This window comes from Phallusia mammillata, chromosome 2, assembly GCF_965637545.1.
Source record: "Phallusia mammillata chromosome 2, kaPhaMamm4.hap1.1, whole genome shotgun sequence".
In the NCBI taxonomy this organism is placed as follows: domain Eukaryota; kingdom Metazoa; phylum Chordata; class Ascidiacea; order Phlebobranchia; family Ascidiidae; genus Phallusia; species Phallusia mammillata.
Genome location: NC_137253.1, coordinates 15,088,753 through 15,106,878, shown reverse-complemented (window position 1 = coordinate 15,106,878; position 18,126 = coordinate 15,088,753). Strand labels below are relative to the sequence as shown.

The following is an 18,126-nucleotide window of genomic DNA, read 5'->3' as shown; positions in this document are numbered from 1 at the left end:
TTGCACAGCGACGGACCAAACTCAATAACATGCGGTAATAATGTGGCACAAAAACACCCGGACACAGACTCGAAACGAAGCGGTTGTAAATACGGTAAAACACAACAACAGTATAGAGAAAACATTATTAATAAATAAGTCGAAAAAGTCGAAGTATTTTAGTTGGACAACATTTAAGTAAAACTGGTCATAACAATGACTACTAACTAACACTCTTGCTATTCAGTCATTAATATGGGCATGTATCATTTAAGTACCTTATAGCCACAGTCAGCATTTTCAACATATTCTATTACACGTCACAGATTATAATTGCCACACAAAAAATAGCCATAAAGCTTTTTATTTGTATCATAACTGACAAATTCAACGACCACATTACATTTGTGTCAGAACTTGTTTATTCAACACCTTTTCTTAATCTTTGTGTACAACTATTAATTGTTTTCAGGTTTCTTAACAGCTAAACTTGCTGCTTTATTTGGTGGCAAATAGCTTATAATTCCTTTTTTGAAGTACAAAACTCTGCAAGCTTTGAAAATTACAACACTCTCACTTAAATTTAAAACATACTATTAAACCGTGTGCTTCTATTTTACAACCAAATGAATCATAAAGCAATAGTTTAAGCAAAATAATTGATAGCTTCTTCTTTGATTTCCAAATGACAACCAAGAAACTGTTTTTTTCTTCTTTCTATTCAGTGCTATCACTGCAAGTGCAAGTCTTTTTGGAAATAATAGTGTTCCTTAGAAAAGTTTGCATCCTTTTCAGTGTTGACATCCTTTTCAAGAACCGTTTTACCTTTGAGAGACTCATGGAAATTGCTGGCTAACTGGCTTTTCCTTTAAAAGTTTCAGTATCTTTTTTAACAACAGGATACATATGTTTAGTGGTCACTACTATCTCCCCTGTAGAATGTTCATTCTTAAGAAACATTTCCTGTGAAGCAATTTAGCAGCTACTGTTTAAAGAACCATAACATGACCATTATATCAATACACAAGATTGCACTTGGTTGCAAATACTGTCCACATGGTGTGTTAAGAAACCAAAACTTAAAATTGTCATCACTAAGGTATTTCAAAATTACTGTTGCTTGTGTTGTCATCACTAAGGTATTTCAAAATTACTGTTGCTTGTGTTGTCATCACTAAGGTATTTCAAAATTCCTGTTGCTTGTGCAATTGTTTGTTCTGCATTTAATATTGCCTGAATTTCAGTGAGGCATTTAACTTCACAGTGTGAGTAGTTCTTGTGGTTGCTTATTCCTGCTTGACATATTTGGAATAGAAGATGTTTTATCCCAGTTTTCTTAACTTTTTATTCAGGTTTTTATTACAAAGGTTAATCGTGACTTTTCAAAGTATTAGATGACCTTTTTCTTTTTCAAGGTGGTAGATACACTTTCTAATTCAATGATAACTGCAAAAACTGAAGCCCACTTACAGTCATCTGAAAAAGTCACGACTAACCGTCAAAAATAATCATGTAACTGTACTCACTGTCGAACTTAAAAATACAGCACACGGGTTTGGCTTTGGAGCACAGTAAACCCGGAACAGACTACACAACTACAGGCCGGTTCACACGCTGCGTGATTGGTGGAGCTGCGCGAGCCGCAGCACCCTGTCGCCTATTTCGCTCCGCAGCACCCTAGCACGAGCCGCCCCTGTTCAAATGTGAAGCCGAAACACAACTGAGATAGCACTACATACACAAAATATTTCAATGAGTAGGCCTATGTTACTGGGCATTGTACGATTGTAAAAAATAGGTCGCATTGGCAAGTTGTTCAATTCCTACAAAAAAGTAAGGCACAATCCATTAAAAGCATACCGGTCGCAATGAGGCCAGTATACTCAAACGGGTGCAGTATAGCTGTTCAACTTCTGATATGTTTGTTGATTAAATAAACAGCCAACATTTTTTCGTAAGGGTAAACGTGGATGAAAATCCAAAATCACCAAACGGATATACAAGGAAGATATCTTTGTCGAAATGGATTTTATCTCTTATCTGATAGGCGCAAGCACATGCATCGAATATATCTATCTGACTATCAATTCCACTGTTGTTCATCCACTGTTTGTAATTATTTTTATGGTAAGGTACTCATCGGTATTTTGTACACTTTTGTGATGTTTTTATAATCCTTTTTTACGTTTTAGCAAGGAAGGAGTTTTAAGCTACGCAAGATTGTGTTTGTTTCATGTAATTTTTTGTTCCCAAATTATTTTAATTTTTTAGCAACGTAATGTAAACAGATTAGTGACAATACTTTGGAGGCATCCACTTGCCGTCATTCAACTCACTGATAGTTAATTTTGTGAAAATTGCAAACAAAAATGGCGATGATCAAGCTTATAGGCCTAATGCGTCGAGCTCGCCTTGATCTTCGAAAAAAATCGGAATATTCGGTCAATAGGACTGATAAACTAATTCCTAAACCTAAAAACAACTCTATGTCATTCCGTTTCCACAACTTTTTTAATCATTTTTCACGGCTGTAAAAAACAAATATGTCAGGTTGCCTGAGGTTCAGCACTTGTTGCGAATCTGCACTGCACGCTGAGTTATTTAGGAACGGGAATCTTGACTTTGAAAATTAGAACACAGTATAGAGTAATTAAACATCTATTTGACAAATGTATGGCTTCCATTGCCGAGCACACACAGTTTACTATCATATTTGGCTTCCTTACACAACATTCAATCTTCACCTTTTTGCACACAACATAGTCCAAGCATAAAAAGCAATAACTTACTAATTTTACGAAATCACGATTTCATATATCCACAGTGATTTTTTACTACTTTATATCGTTGGTGTTGTAAAAAAATATGGTATCTACTCTCTATTTTACTTGTATCCATACTCTGTTCGAACAATTGACTGAAAAGTACTTTTAACAACACTGCCATAACTTTTCGGGTTCTTTTCAATCCTTAACTTGGCTAAAAAATAAAAAGCAAAGAGTTGGGTGGTGATGGAATATATTTCTTAGCAAACGCACAATTAGCATAAGACAGGAAAACGGATTTTTTTTCAATTTTAAAAGTTTTACCCACACGCAAATTAAAATCAGAAATGACAACAAAGATTCGAGTTGGTGACGGATATTTTAAAAACAGAAATAAGCGTGTTTGTATAATCTTGGAGCAAAATGAAATCAATCGTTATAACAAAGCTTAAATATCAGGCTACCCAGCAAAGACCCCACGAACATTCTAAAAATTTCATGGTAGGTCCACTTTACCACTGGGTAGCAAAATTTAGTTTAGAGTAATTAACTGAGCCGGACTTTTACGTGAATGTCGATAGTCAACAAGCAAATAAAACACAAACACACAAAAATTTGTACACACCACGCCGCTGTTGCTTTTTCAAATACAATTTATATACAAAAAGAGTTCGCCCAGACGGAAGTGCATCGGAACCAATCTTCTGCCAATCGACCAAGCGATGGGCGCCGTTAGCCGTAAGGTGGCGCTATTGCGGACGCGGGTGGACCACATGGACAGGCGTGTTTCCAAATTAAATATTGTAACGATTGGCAAAGTTAAATATTTAGTGATTTGAACTTTTCTGTGATTTGGTTTAATTGTTGGAACGGTTCAAGTGCGGTGATGCTATTTAAGGAATAATAATTGTTTTGTGTAGCTTGCAAAGCAGAATCTAGTTACCACATACCATGCCGTATGATAGTACAATAGTTTGGAAAGATAAGATGATTTTTGCATTATTTCAAACAATCGCGCCATTTGTACAGACTAAAAGCAGTTAAAAACACGCTTACATTGTTCCTTAAAACGTCAAATCTGCAAACAGCCATCCCTAGGGGGGAAACGAGCAATGACATATTAACGCGTCGTAAACCACGTGATCTGTCCACCCGCGAAATCTCGGCTCTGCTTTATTAAAACGTGCGCCCATCGTCCCGGTCGAAAAAGCGTTACCGCTTGCGCGTGTTGGTTTGTGTGTCTTCCGTATCACTCATCTGCTCTCTTAGATGGTCATTGCACCTCGGGCTCTCGTACCCCATCTACCGACAAAAACAATCGTTTTGTTTTGGACGTCAAACAAAAACGGTTCAATTACAGTGCAGTGAGGGCGAAATGTAACGACATTGCACTATAAATTTAAAATTAAAATACAAAGTAATTGTTACCTTTTTTTATGAAACCTAAATGTGATTTTTCACACAATGCGTGTTTTATTGAAAGTGTTGAAAATAACTATCCAAGGCTTATTTCACGCAATATAGAGAAAAATAGATGGAGGAAAACTAAGTATAGACCAACTTACATGATGCGTCTAATATTGTGAGAAATTCAACCCCTGACCAGCATAAGCTCTTTCACCCTGGTAAGTAGAATCTTGTGAGAGAGCAGCGTCAACTTGAGACCGGAATTCGTCGCCCATATAGCTGTCCTGTAAAAATGTTAGGCGTTTTCACTAAATCAAAGAAATGCAAGCAAATATATGGCGGAATATAGTTGAATCCTCAAATGGTGTTGCCTAATAAGTACTATAAATGAAAACAATACATGTTCAGAACTTACAAATAACGCCAAACGAGTAAACGCTTGAAGGTTTGGTTTGAATTAAAGTATTTTCAGGTTGGGCATTAGAAAGACAGAAATTAAAGGTTTAAACTTTAAAGCTATTTTTATAGATCATTTGTAATGTTCGAATCCATTCCGTTTTTAAACATGATTTGGCCTTGAAATTTTTAAAATCATAGATAGTAATTGCTTACCTGCGACAATTCAGCCTGGGACAATCCCAGCTGGCTCATTCCCTGACTAATCGGTTGACTCATTGACAGTCCGGCGCCGTAGTTCTGGGTCAGTGCGCCTATCGGGACATATAAACACGATTGAGGGTCACCAAAGCAACACAGTACTTCATAGGTGGCTTAGCCCATAAAATAGTCGTTGACAAGTACAAAATGGCTACACGTATGGTAGTTTACCTTGTGAAAAGTTTTGGGTCATGTCTTGTGACTGAGTTCCCTGCTGACTGGCGCCCTGCGATTGGCGTTGAATGTTTCGGCTCAAACGAGGAGCGCGACCCTTTGCTGCTGGACGTCCTGGAACATGACAAAACAATAAGTAACTAAAGTGTCGTTTTTAACAACTGAAGAACAAAAAAGTTATTTCTTTCGGAACATTTTGCTGCAATTCAAAATCAAACAATTAAATAAAATAGGACACGCTGTGTACGTTTATAGCAGTTATTGCAGCCAAAACTTTAGTGGTGAAATTTGCAATATTCTTCATACCTTGTGGTTGTCCGTTCTGGAAGTAGTTTGGCGGAATTGTCGGGTTCATGTACATGTTAACCGGCACCGGAAGATTGGCGACGGCTTGTTGTGCTTGTAGAGCGGGGTTACCATTGATCATCCCCATCTGATCGTGAGTACGTATGTATTGATGACGTGGAGGGAGATTCCCTGTAAATATTTCAACAAATTTATGACGTCATGATTCTCTAAACCACAAAACATTGACAAGGAGTCCACACTATAGGGTAGGTTACCATTAAATGGAGTTGCTCTGTCGTACGCTCCACCGGGTATTAATGCCTCTCTCGCATCCCACATTGCATTGCTCATATATCTCCCGCCCTAAAACAAACAGGTAGAAAGCTTATACATTCCAACCTCATACCCTCATTTTCAAACATGAATAAAGCAGGGGTAGTGGTTAAATAAAACACAAAGAAAAACAGTCACACAAATGATACAAAATCGACTTTTATTTCAAAATCGACACTAGAATCTACTTAGTGACTATGGCAAGTGTAACTGGCATCTCATTTTTTTGATTATCCCTCAAACAATTTTGAAGATAACATCAACCTATAACACTAAAATCTAAACATAGTTTGCTTTGTTGTGGTTCCGCTTCGTGTATTTTCCTTAAGGCAATGAATCGCGTACGCGCATGCCACGGTCACGTGATTCGTTAATTGTACCGCACTCATTACCCTTTTGCCTGTGGTGATTACTATTCGTCTGTGCTACGTAGATTGGCAGTTATCCAAGCTTAAATGCTTGTTTCATTTATTCGTTACTCATTCCACTCATGTTTATTTCCTGGCATGCCAAATATACCCTTAGAAGTAAATTTATCCAAGGTTAAGAACCTTTTAATTTGTAAGGTTTAAAGTTCCTTTCATTTTTTTAAACTAACCGAAAAACTGTGACGTAATTCAAACATTTTATTTAGGTATATTTTAGGACATTTCAAAACCTACAATACAACCATTTATGATAAGTGTACAAGTTCCACAAGGACGAGGCCAAGAGTATTACCTAAATCTCATATCTTACCGGATTGAGGACGTTAGTGAGTTTTCTTGGCTTGGAGAACTGCATAAGACTTTCCTTTAAGTTTCCAAGCGGGCCCTCCACTAACGCTCTCTGCTCCTTGAAGTAAGTGAGCAGATGATTCCACAACGGCTGCTTCGATAAAGCCTTAGGGCTCCCGACAATAATAACTCCGAATCTGAAAAGATTAGATTTTTACGTTTTGGAAGCAATATTTAACTTTATTAAGGCAAGGTGTTTTCTTTGAAGGCGATTCAAAGGCACGTAGTAAAACCGTCAATATGTCGAAACATATCGAAACAATTACATTCCACTCAAACGCATAGTCCGTTTATTTTCATTGGGATTGTGAATTCAGAGCATATGGTCAATTTAATATAAACTTTAGTAAGACAAATAGGTCAGATACGATTAACCATATTCGTACTTTATTATACTCTCTAGTTCGTTTCACAAAAACAGTAAACCGACAACTCTAAACCTCAGTTGCGCAACAAATCACTCCTTTACTTTTGCAGAACCAATTTGCAACATCTAACAATTCACACTCTCACCTTGCTCGTGTCAGGGCGACATTGAGACGCCTTGGATCGTTCAGAAATCCGATTCCTTGATGTTCGTTAGCTCTCACACAAGACAAAATAATGAAATCCTTCTCACGACCTTGGAAAGCATCCACGCTCGCTATCTCAACCTCCTGCAAACCAAAAACACATGCCTGAGTCTTGTTTTGTAATGTATGAGACCAACAACAAATACATAGAATTTGTTCATGCATTGCGTAATGTACGACCCTTTAGAAAGCAGGTGCATTCGTGTATGAAAGAGATAAAAATTTCCAATGCTCTGGCCTTCAAATCACAGTACGCCCGGCCCATTGAAGGCTTGGTGACCGGCTGATTCGGTATGGCGCCTTCAATGGGCCTGGGTATTGTGATTTATGTATGAGCGTGCCGCGATCGCTGGTCTGTATAGACGCTTCAGGACTGATCCCAGTTATGAATTTATGTTCATCTCTGGCCTTTGTTTTTAAAAAATAAGCAGGCATTTGTATTACAAAACAAGTTTGTAAATTTTAATCAATCCACAAACCAAGTCAATTAAAACACATAAACGTTCGGCACCAGAATAATTAATTGTTTACAATTTTACTGTATACTTAATGCAAAGAAATCCACATATTATTTCGCTCATACCATGTACAGCTTGGAATGAAGAGATCCAGAATATTGCATGTATTGAACAAGATACGATCGTTGTCCCTCATAAGGAGTGATGATGCCGATCTGCTCGGGTTTAATGCCTGACTTCAAAAACTTGGTTGTAATCCTTTCAACCACTGCTGCCTCGGTTCTGTTGATAAAATGTTTATTTTGCGTGAGAATTTTTGGGTAAGTGGAATCTTGATACTTATACAAATCAGTTTAGCAACACGATATAAAGGCATTCGAGTTGGAATAACAAATCACAATTTGGAATGTTTGATGGGTTTTGCATAAAACGGATGTATTATTTAGTTCAGAAAAAATGTGACAATAATAAGCAAAGATTTTAGAAAACTGCTGCTATTGGTCGGACAATACATAATCTTAACTCAAATCCAGAGGATATTACTCAAACCCAGGCGTTTGATTTTAGTCTCCTCCATTGGTTTACCAAACTTGTACAATTAAAACAACGTCTGCAACAGAGTTAAATAAATTTGTGAGTTACCTGTTAAGATAAGAAGTTCCAGAGCTGGCAATTTCCTCTTGGCCAGATGTTTTGTAAAAGAACATGGGCTTGTCGGGTGATGGCCACGCAAAACTCAGACCTTTTCTCATTCGCTCACCTAAAACAACCCAGTATTGATTATGTTGAACGCAACATAACATAACAGTGCACGAAAAAGTAGCATTGATTTTCGGGCATAATTATGTCAAATTAAAAAAAAACTTGTTTTCTGGTATATCGCCGTACTTTTAAATACGGTTTTTGTTAATATGCTACTACGAAAAATATGGTTTAGTTAATATGCCAACCAGTTTTAGCAACACAAAATTATAATCCTATACAACTGTTGGAAGGTTCCCTTATTATTATTGTCGCAATTGACCAATTCTGGTCGATATATTTTGACATAAAGCCTGTGAGCCAACAAAAGGACAGTTTGTAGCTAGAAAAAAAAGAAGAAAAAAATTCAACAAAACGTATTAAATTTAAATGGATTACAAAGGAAAGGGTAATAACAAAAATGAGAGAAAATCCATCTCTATTCCATTCCACAGCGTGGTGACAAAATCAAGATAAACAATACCTGCAGTAACTCCATTCTGCAACGAGCCTTCGTAGAAAATGTTGGATGGAAATGCAGACAAAGCCGGATGCATTCTATACTGCACCTGTGTTGCAAATACAGATTTAAATCGAGATCATTTGCAACGAGATCGTTCTTCATTTGAAAAACAACACAATTAGTATCGAACCTGTAATCTGATTGGTCGAATTCCCAGCACAACCAAACGTTCGAAGAGCGACTGAGCGAGACCGGCATTGGCCGCCTTTTTACACATTACAACGGGACCAAGTTGACAATGATCACCCACAAGTATAAGCTAAAATGTAAGAATAAAAAAATATTTCAAAAGTTGCATTTTAAAAGGCAGTTAGAAGGTGAAAACGAACCTGTTTTGCTCCCAACACGACAGGCACCATACATTCTGGTTCAGTAGCTTGTGTACTTTCATCAATCAGTATTGATCTAAAGCGGAATCTGACCAGCCTGGGGTCGCCAGCACCAACACAAGTTGAACATATTACATCAGCATGCTAAGACACAAATGCAAAGTGAATTACAAATAAATTCGTTACAAAGCAATGCAACGTAAAGTGATTCGTGTAAAAGTTTGCAGCTGGATTTGAAACGAAGACCTTGACTGCAGTTTAAACATACACATTTTCAAACTGCATTTTGTCAGGCTCGATTGATACTTTTTTGTTTTTATGCACAAAAAAAATAATAATTAGATAACACACAAAACGAATAGAATTTACTTGTAACAGTTCTCTTTCGGCGTTACGCTTCAGTGCACGGTATCGTTTCTCATCATTGGACGAAAGTTCACCAGTTTCATCTTTCAACTGCTGGAGTTTTTGAAGTTCAGGCAAACTGCAAAGAATCAACTCAATTTAACGAAGCCGAACTTACACGTGGTTAATTGTAGCAATCATTTAACTACATCAAATATCATTCAGTTATTATCGGTGTATTACTTGTTACATGCAAATACAAATATTTAATCCGTGCACGAAACATTATACTTTTACGGTTTGTCACTTAAATTGATAAAAACGTTTCGATAAGATACAGCCCTGTGCATCTAAAAGTCATTTTACGGTTTATAATGTCTATATTTTTGGTGTTGTAATTGTTGTGTTAATTTATTTTTCTTCTAAAATATTAACCATTGACAAAAATCTTCACAAAACTTTAATACAACGTGTATGGGTAATAGTAAACCATTAAGAGTTTTATCCAAAAATAGTACAGACCTCCCCATACTGCGGACTTGATTGTGAAGTGATAGAAATGAGACGTTGGAGTCGATCGCTTCTCGGCTTTTAGCACAGAGACGGACAACCTTCAAACCAGTGCGGTGGATTTTCTCTGTCAGTTGGTCCACTGCAATGTTGCTGGGCGCGCACACAAGCACTTGTCTGCATAATTCAAATACAATCGTCAAATACTGAATTATACTGACTGGTAGTTTAAAATCATGAGCCCGATCAATGCAAGGAGTGTTACAATAACTACCACAGTGCACATTTATCAAGGAATTTTTAAACCACTTTTACAAAAAACATCCACACCCACTTTTAATTCATTCCTCTTTCCGATTTATTGGTGGTTTTGTCTTGGTAATGCAATGCGGATTGCGGACCAATGTAAGACACACATGACCCAAAAAAATTAACAACAAAATGATTAGGCAACTTGCTACTTACCCCTGTCCACAAGATTTAACCAAGTGGTAGACAATGGTAGCACTGGTGACAGTCTTTCCTGTGCCTGGTGGTCCCTGGATCAGACACAGTGGTCTTTGGAGAACCGTCTTGACTGCGTACACCTGCACAGTCGTCACATATCATTTGTAAGCAAAGTTGTACCACATAATTATTGGCCAGCAAAATAATTTCGCTTTTTTAACCAACATGGTTGCACAAGAACAAGATTTTAAATTTGTAGGACAAATTTTGATATTTTTCTTGAAGGGTTAGTGTATATTTGCCTGAGAGTGATTGAGTTCTGGAAGTCCTGGAGCTGAAAACCTCTTTGGGAGATTGATCTTCAGTGTTTGTTCCTCAACTTCATGTCCCAGTAGTCTGTGATAGATGTAGGCAGATACTGAAGCTTCATCCACAGCAAAAGTCTTCATTGAACTCTGCATCCTAGAAAATAAAGGAAACATGATATGATTTTTTTTATTTATGCTGATTTTGTATCTTCAACACCATGAACAAATTTAAATGATTTGTTGAAACGGACAATAATTCTCCTTAAAAGGTGAAAATTTTTTAAGAGCACTCACCTATCAAATGAAGTTGATTTCCATACAAAGTCAACTTGAAAGTTTCTGGTGTGTTCCAAAGGTACACCAGCTGAAGATCGAAGCTCCATGGCAATTTCATCGCTCAAATCTAATTGCGATTCGGTCAAGAAACTACAACATTGTTTTGAAACACAATCGCTACACAAGGATATGCATAATATGCACAATTTACACCAATAAATTAAACAAAACCTCAGGTACACATACTTTGCACGAAAAAATTGCTTATTTTGCAAAATTGAGTGCTTTACATTTTGTTTCATGCCAAATGTGTTTTCAAAGGTATAATTAACTAGCAAAACTTCATAGGCAAAAAAATACAAAGATGTGTTTAAATTAATTTGCATGTTGTGATGGTTGAGACTGCCTTCGGTGACAAATTAGAACAAAATGGAGTTCAAGAGTTATCATGCTGAATTGTGTTAACAAACCCTAACACACGAGACAGCAGCTCACACTTCAAACAGTAGTTAAAAAAAATTGGGATAAAGCCAACAAAGGAGTTTTATAAATAATAAGTTTTTATGTTAAGAATAAGATAACAAATCAAATGATAAAAGGATACTGTCAGGGACTTTTACAACATGGCCCTTTCCTTCCCATGAAGTGCCAAGATGTCGCAAGCTGATCTCATCTCCCTTCATAAGTTTCATGTCTGCAAACCAAGCTATGTTACAATAGAGCCACAAGCAAAAACAGGAAATAGCAGCCAATTCAGTTGAAACAAAACACATTGTGCCCATCACTTGCATGTTTTTAATTTTAATACATTAATGTGTGCCATATTGGCCTATTTGCGATAGCTACTTAATAATATTAGGCAGGGTTCTCAATCATATGTGTTACAACTAGTGATGTACCGAACCCGCCTAAAAAGGTTTGGGCCAAAACTGAATATTTGGCCACAAGGCTGAAACCTAAAAATCCCTTTCCAAGGGTTGTTTTCAATATTTTGCTGACAGTGTGGCTCGTATTTTATAGATACAACAATTAGTCAAATTATGATGTTTCGTATTGGCAATATTGAAAGTTTAGGCATTAATCCCATGCATCAAAAAGTTTGGTTTTGGTCGAATTTTCAAAAAAGTTTGGGCCAAAACCAAAACATTGGAAAACAACGTATTCAGCCGAAATGTTTCGGCCAGCAGAAACTTAGGTACATCACTAGTTACAACAGCCTTTAAACAATTTTTGGAAACTATAACATTTATTTTTTCATACAACTAAGGAAACATAATGTTTGAAAACATTTAAAAACAGCACCTGAATCAGTTTTAGGAAGCTGAAAATGAGCGATGCGTTTCTTGTTTAATCCAATATCCCAACGCACAGTGACATTTCCCTGGGTTTGTGACTCCTTCAATTTTCTGTCATAATCAGCTTCAAGCTTCACAAGAGGACCAAATATGTTCTGATACTGGTAAGCATCTTCATATCTGTAATAACAACCAGCAATATATTTAACAAAAACATATGCACTATATCAAATTTGGTTGTCAAATCGACATTAAACAATATGGATATGTTTTGTGTTCCACTAGCAACCAAACAATCTTAATAAAGTCAGATTTAAGTTTCCAATAAAAAAATATAATAGAAACAGCCAATGACTTGCAATGCACCTTAACAAAACAGCCTGAGGTTCCTCGTCTACTCCTGGCTTTTCCAGATCTTCAATTGTTGCACCTTCGTTCTCCTGTACATACAAACAAAACATACGTCCATAAATAGGTACATACAGACATACAAAAACGGATAATAGATATATATTGGAGCACTAACTAGCAAACACTGATTTAAGGTCTATCTTAGTGTGCAGTATTAAATATTTACCCAAGAAATAAACTTACATTGGTGTGGACAACATTTTTGCGATTATAACAATCGTAACTAACATCTCAGAACAGTGGCATTTAAATTATATACCAAAATTTAGCATTTACTGCACAGGTGACATGCTTTTAAGAAAGCACATGATAGTTTTGCAATAAAAATTTACTGCAAATACTATCAGAGAAGAATATCTTGAAGGTTTGGCATGTTGCAAAATATTTCAGCATATTGGGTACCAGCAAAACATATTTTTCTTCATATTTTTTTCTCACTACCTTCCACAATTCTTCGAGTTTATTAATTTGCTGGGCGGTGATTTGTCTTGCTCTCAGCTGCTCCTCCTCTGATGGGATTTTAACCAACCATGACAAAAAGCAGCGATCATGAATCAAAGGTTGCCACTGGCTGGCATCCCTTTAGATAAAGAGTAAACATGTTTATTATATAAAAAAGAAGACCACACCAAACCTTTCGCAATGCAATTTACCACACAAAATATCAATGTTCCTATGTCCAACAGCAAACTGCCTATGTTTACACCTATTTTGTGCAAAACTTACCAATTCATATCCTTCAAACTGCTTTGATTTGCACATGGTTGTCTGTAAAACATAAAGATCCTCTAGTCAAAGTCGTCTCATTTACATTTTTTTTGCCAATTAACATGAGGTTGATAAAAAATAGTTATTTAAAAAACTCATTAATAAGAAAGAATAGTAACAATCAATAAAAAAATAGGATTGAGGGATCAATACAAATGATGTCTAATCATGAAGTGAAAGTACACAAATAATTTAAACCAGAAAGTTTCCTTTTCCAACTCACCTGCACAATAGGACAACCACAGAGTCGGCTTTTGCAGGAATAAATCCAAGCAGGAAAACATTACGACATCCACAGTTGTAACATTCCAGCACAGAGTCACCAAGTTGTCCATCACGGTGCAGAGTTACTTCTTTGCACTTTGCACGAACCAAATGGTTGATAATGTGACTAAAAGCAACAAAAGAGATGACATTTATTTTACTTGTCAAAGAAGTAAAAAATATCTGCACATTATTACACAGTTACATCCTAAAGTATATTTTTTTGCAACTATTATTTGCCATATGACATGGACAGACAACACTTAATATGGTGCTAGAATAGCATCACATAACTCGGTCATTGTTGACCTTGTTTATTGTATACACCAGTTCTCGCACCGACTTCTGTCAACTCTAAAACTGAGCATTATATACCAGTAAAGCTATAGTTTGGATGAAAACTTAAAACCAACCTCCCAGATGTGTTTCCACGACCATTGCAAAACCATTTTCTTGTTGTGTTACACATTACCACACAATTTGGGTCATGAATTCCACAATACCTAAAACAATATACATAATGTAGAGTTGAAATATTTCAAAGAAGGCATTCATATATGCCTAAAACTGATATTACTATTAATTCATAAAAATAATATTTGATTTGCTAATTACCTCCTGTACTTTTGAATTGTTAAATATAATTCCTTTTAAACCAAATAACACAGTTAAGTTAGCTAACCCTATTTATCATCATATTTGTTTAATATGTACCACTACATTGGATGCAATGACTGTCTAACATGCAAATATAACTGCTGTGGTTGGAAGGCAAATAATAAACTTGACACTATTCTATTTCAACTAGAAGGGTGGCTTAGCACATACTGCCCTTGCACATACACTATAACCTATTTGAAAAAAATAATATATTCCCTACAGTTATTTTATATTGGGTCCCATATCACACACTGTCTTTTATAACATTAGTTGTTTCTGCAGGCAGAAACTCATGGGTCCCCACACATGCAATGTTGTAAATAATTCATTTCAACAAATAACCATGTGAATATTTGGTATTGTAAGGTCAAACACAATGATTGGTACTGAGCATAAATAAACATGCTATGTGGAGTGCAAACTATCAAAATTTTCTTCCATTCGGTCATTTTTAAAGGTTTTTCTATTGTATGTTCTATCTTAAAAATGAAGGGGTAAATAGCGAAAAATTAGACTAAAACACAACAATCAGCTGCTATTATTGGAAATTGCACAAGCTGTCCTAATTTCATTCAATTCAGACATTGTTAAAAAAATTGTCCTATTTTGGGGGGCAAGTGGCGTAAATGTTTGGGCTACAGGGTTAAACACAAGAATCAACACCTATAAATGGCATACTCTACAAGCTTTCCAAATTTTATCCAATTCAGACATTGTTTAAAAAATTCCCCCTTTTTAGGGGGCTAGCGGGTAAATGTTGGGGCTACAGGTTGGAAAACAACAATCAACACCTAACAATGGCACAATGGACAAACTGTCCAAATTTCATCCCAATCGAACAATACTTAAACAATTCACCCTTTTTGGGGGGCTAGTGGGGTAAATAGTTGGTCTCTACTCCAAAACTAAAAAAATATCAAACCACAATAACCCAATCCACAGTCCTGTAATTTTTTGTCCAAATCGGCAAATGTTTGAACATTTGGTCACTGGAGGGGCTTTTGAGCAACAACCGTTGATGCCTCTGACGTCATAAGGCTGTTAACACCCCCTGACTGTCGACTGCAAAAACATCCACCAAACAACCCACAAACATTAGTAGTGTATATATGGTTGGTTTTATAACATCACACAAAACTAACGTGTGTGGTGCGCACCAACCACATTTTACATTTTGGGGCTAGCGGGGTAAATACTGGGGTTATCATGACAAACGAAGCAGATGGCACATCTACATAACTATATCTACCATCTGTGAAAGTTTCATCCAAATCCATCAAACATTTCAAGGCAAAAAGGGGTGGACAAACTTCAGGGAAGAAAAAAAGAAAAAAGAAATCGAGTAAAATCAAGATGTGTCCCCTTCAAGGAAGGGGACCCATAATTATTCATCAGCATTAAACTTTCACATAAGTTCATCTGCAATTTTAAAAATAGGAAAATCAATTTCTTGAAGTTGTTTTTATCATTAGCAAACCTGCAAGCATATTCTGGTAGATCTTTGGTGTAATAAGCATCCTCATCTTCTTCTTCCTCAAATCGAAGATCTGCAACACCCTGCGTCGCTAAATGGATGCTTTCCTGAAGTCCAACCATTCCACCATCAACTCCTTCCCCTTCTTCATCACCAACCACATCTTGAGTCTGAAAAAATGTTTTGTGCTTTTTATCATAAGGTTTTTGCCACAGACAATTTTGTTCTGTAACTGGTAAGAGTCTATAAAAATGCATTCATACAGAAATCAGTCTTAATCAATGCGTGATCAATACAGACAATTGCAGTTGCAATCTCATGAAGTATGTAAGTAGTTATTCCAAAATAGAAACAGTGTAAGGTCAAAAAATTGAAAATCACTCAATAGATGTGAGTTTCATTTCCATGTGTCATATCAAGTTACTGCACTACTTTGTCTTGTGTGTTACATAACACCAACTGGGACAATAAGCAAAAACAAAATGTTGGCTTCCATGTTTTGTTGTAACACTTCATATTACTTAACAAATTGTCTGCAAATATTAATAATAACCCAACATTTCAATAAACATAAACCAAAAAATTAGTGATGGGACGAGTACCCGGTACCGGGTACTCGGTATCCATGGTATCGAACGATTTCAGTGGTATCGATACTCGTACTCGGTATCGAAATATTTTGTCTCAGTTTTCGATACCAACGTGCGAGTACCGAAGGCCGATTTACACCATAAGAATACGGGCAACTTTTGGCCAATATTTGCTTCAGACAGTACAAAATTGGAAAAAAGTCCCGCCAGTTGACGTATGTCTTTTTCGCTATCACGGGGTGATTACATTTTTCGGCATGTGTGTGTGCACGCCTTTACCCCGAGCATGGCAGATAAATTAGCTAGTGATATACAACTAAGTACAACACTACACTTAAGTACTCGGTATCGAAGGTATATACATGTGGTACTCGTACTCGGTATCGGTACTCGCTTCAAAATCTGGTATCGTCCCATCACTACAAAAAATGTTGTGTCACAAATTTACTTTCAGGTATATATTTCTTGTAATTTTTGTTGAGGCATAGTTTTAATTTTAAATAGGCGCAGAAAAGTTTGCCAGCGTAGTCAAACCAGTTGTTTGAAAATATAACACTTGGCCCAATGTATATCTATTCAAATTTTAATAATACTATTTCTCTAGGAATGTGTACCACAAGTTTTATGAAAGCTACAAATTTGTAATCTCGATGTGGATTAACACAATCATGTGTGATAACATGTCATGTACTTATGCTTCCAATCTATTCAAACGTTCAGAATTAGCATAAGCAAACAAGAAATTTGACCAACTGAGTTGCCAAGAAATTCATTGATTCGGGCAAATAATTGTATTCACCAAAACTTTGGTATGCAGGAACTCAAATTTATGTAAAAATAGAAGTGTCAGATTTTTTGGGGTAAATTAGGAAACTGGCAAATGATTGAGATTATCTGGGTTGGTCTACTGGTTTAGCTATTTAAGAATAAACAATACATATATATATATATATGGGACTTAATACTCTTATTTGACTGTTTCTTTTGTTCGTTTTTGAACACAAGCACATGTAACTCAATTCATAGATCCTAATTCAAATAGATAAGATTAATTTTTAGTTGAATTAAAGCCGTAACTATGAGCACATTTATTTAACTTTTGATTTAGCAATACAAATGTAGACACAAAATTATGTGATTTATCGCAACATAATAGTCATTGTTTAGTAACCCAATTGCATAGTTTGTGTGATCCAAACATTTGAGAAGCTAATATAACACTTAACTTGTCCACATGTTCAGTAACTTATATATATAGTCCCTATACAATCTATAACAAGTTGTATACATACCTGGCTGTTGTCTACGACATCCAGCTGGCTTTGACTTGCTTGAGTTTGAGTCTGCATTTGAGTTTGAGAGGGCATTGTGAAGTCAGTAAACTCATACTCACTGGCCTAAAGAAAGTCAATAAATAGTTTTACGCCAAAACAGGATGCTTGATTACTTTTTAACCATTTAAATAAAAACTACTATTTGGTAATTCCTAAACTGAAAATGTGCTATGTTATGTTTTCGCGCAAAACTTCGTATTTTTTTTCTTTTGCTTGAATACATACATCAAATGACTGAGAAAGCAAGTTTGCGAAAGTCAAAGGTTGCACTTCTGTGCATAAACTGCAAAATCAATATTTTGAATTATTTTTTATCTTGGGCTAATGCAAACCTGTGTGTCTCCTCCTGCAACCAAGATATCACCCTCTTCAGGATCCAAAAAGGTCAGAGTTTGGGAGCTCGGCCCATAAGCATCAACACTACTCATCCTAATTTATCAAT

At 36.2% G+C, this 18,126-nt stretch overlaps 1 protein-coding gene across 1 annotated transcript; it reads right to left on the bottom strand.

Moving 5' to 3' along the window:
* Positions 1 to 2,980: 2,980 nt before the first annotated feature.
* LOC145213481 (regulator of nonsense transcripts 1-like) lies at positions 2,981 to 18,124 on the bottom strand. The gene is made up of 28 exons (XM_080081770.1): positions 18,017 to 18,124; positions 17,643 to 17,747; positions 15,764 to 15,930; positions 14,040 to 14,129; positions 13,586 to 13,753; positions 13,321 to 13,362; positions 13,036 to 13,174; positions 12,550 to 12,623; positions 12,191 to 12,363; positions 11,493 to 11,582; positions 10,907 to 11,015; positions 10,607 to 10,766; positions 10,323 to 10,444; positions 9,870 to 10,034; positions 9,372 to 9,486; positions 9,003 to 9,146; positions 8,804 to 8,932; positions 8,635 to 8,719; positions 8,052 to 8,169; positions 7,535 to 7,691; positions 6,893 to 7,035; positions 6,342 to 6,516; positions 5,546 to 5,633; positions 5,289 to 5,459; positions 4,980 to 5,096; positions 4,764 to 4,861; positions 4,310 to 4,435; positions 2,981 to 4,046 (listed from the first exon to the last, which is right to left on the bottom strand). Exons 1-27 carry the CDS (start codon positions 18,110 to 18,112, stop codon positions 4,319 to 4,321), a joined length of 3,357 nt encoding a protein of 1,118 aa, XP_079937896.1. The 5' UTR covers positions 18,113 to 18,124; the 3' UTR covers positions 2,981 to 4,046; positions 4,310 to 4,318.
* Positions 18,125 to 18,126: the final 2 nt, after the last annotated feature.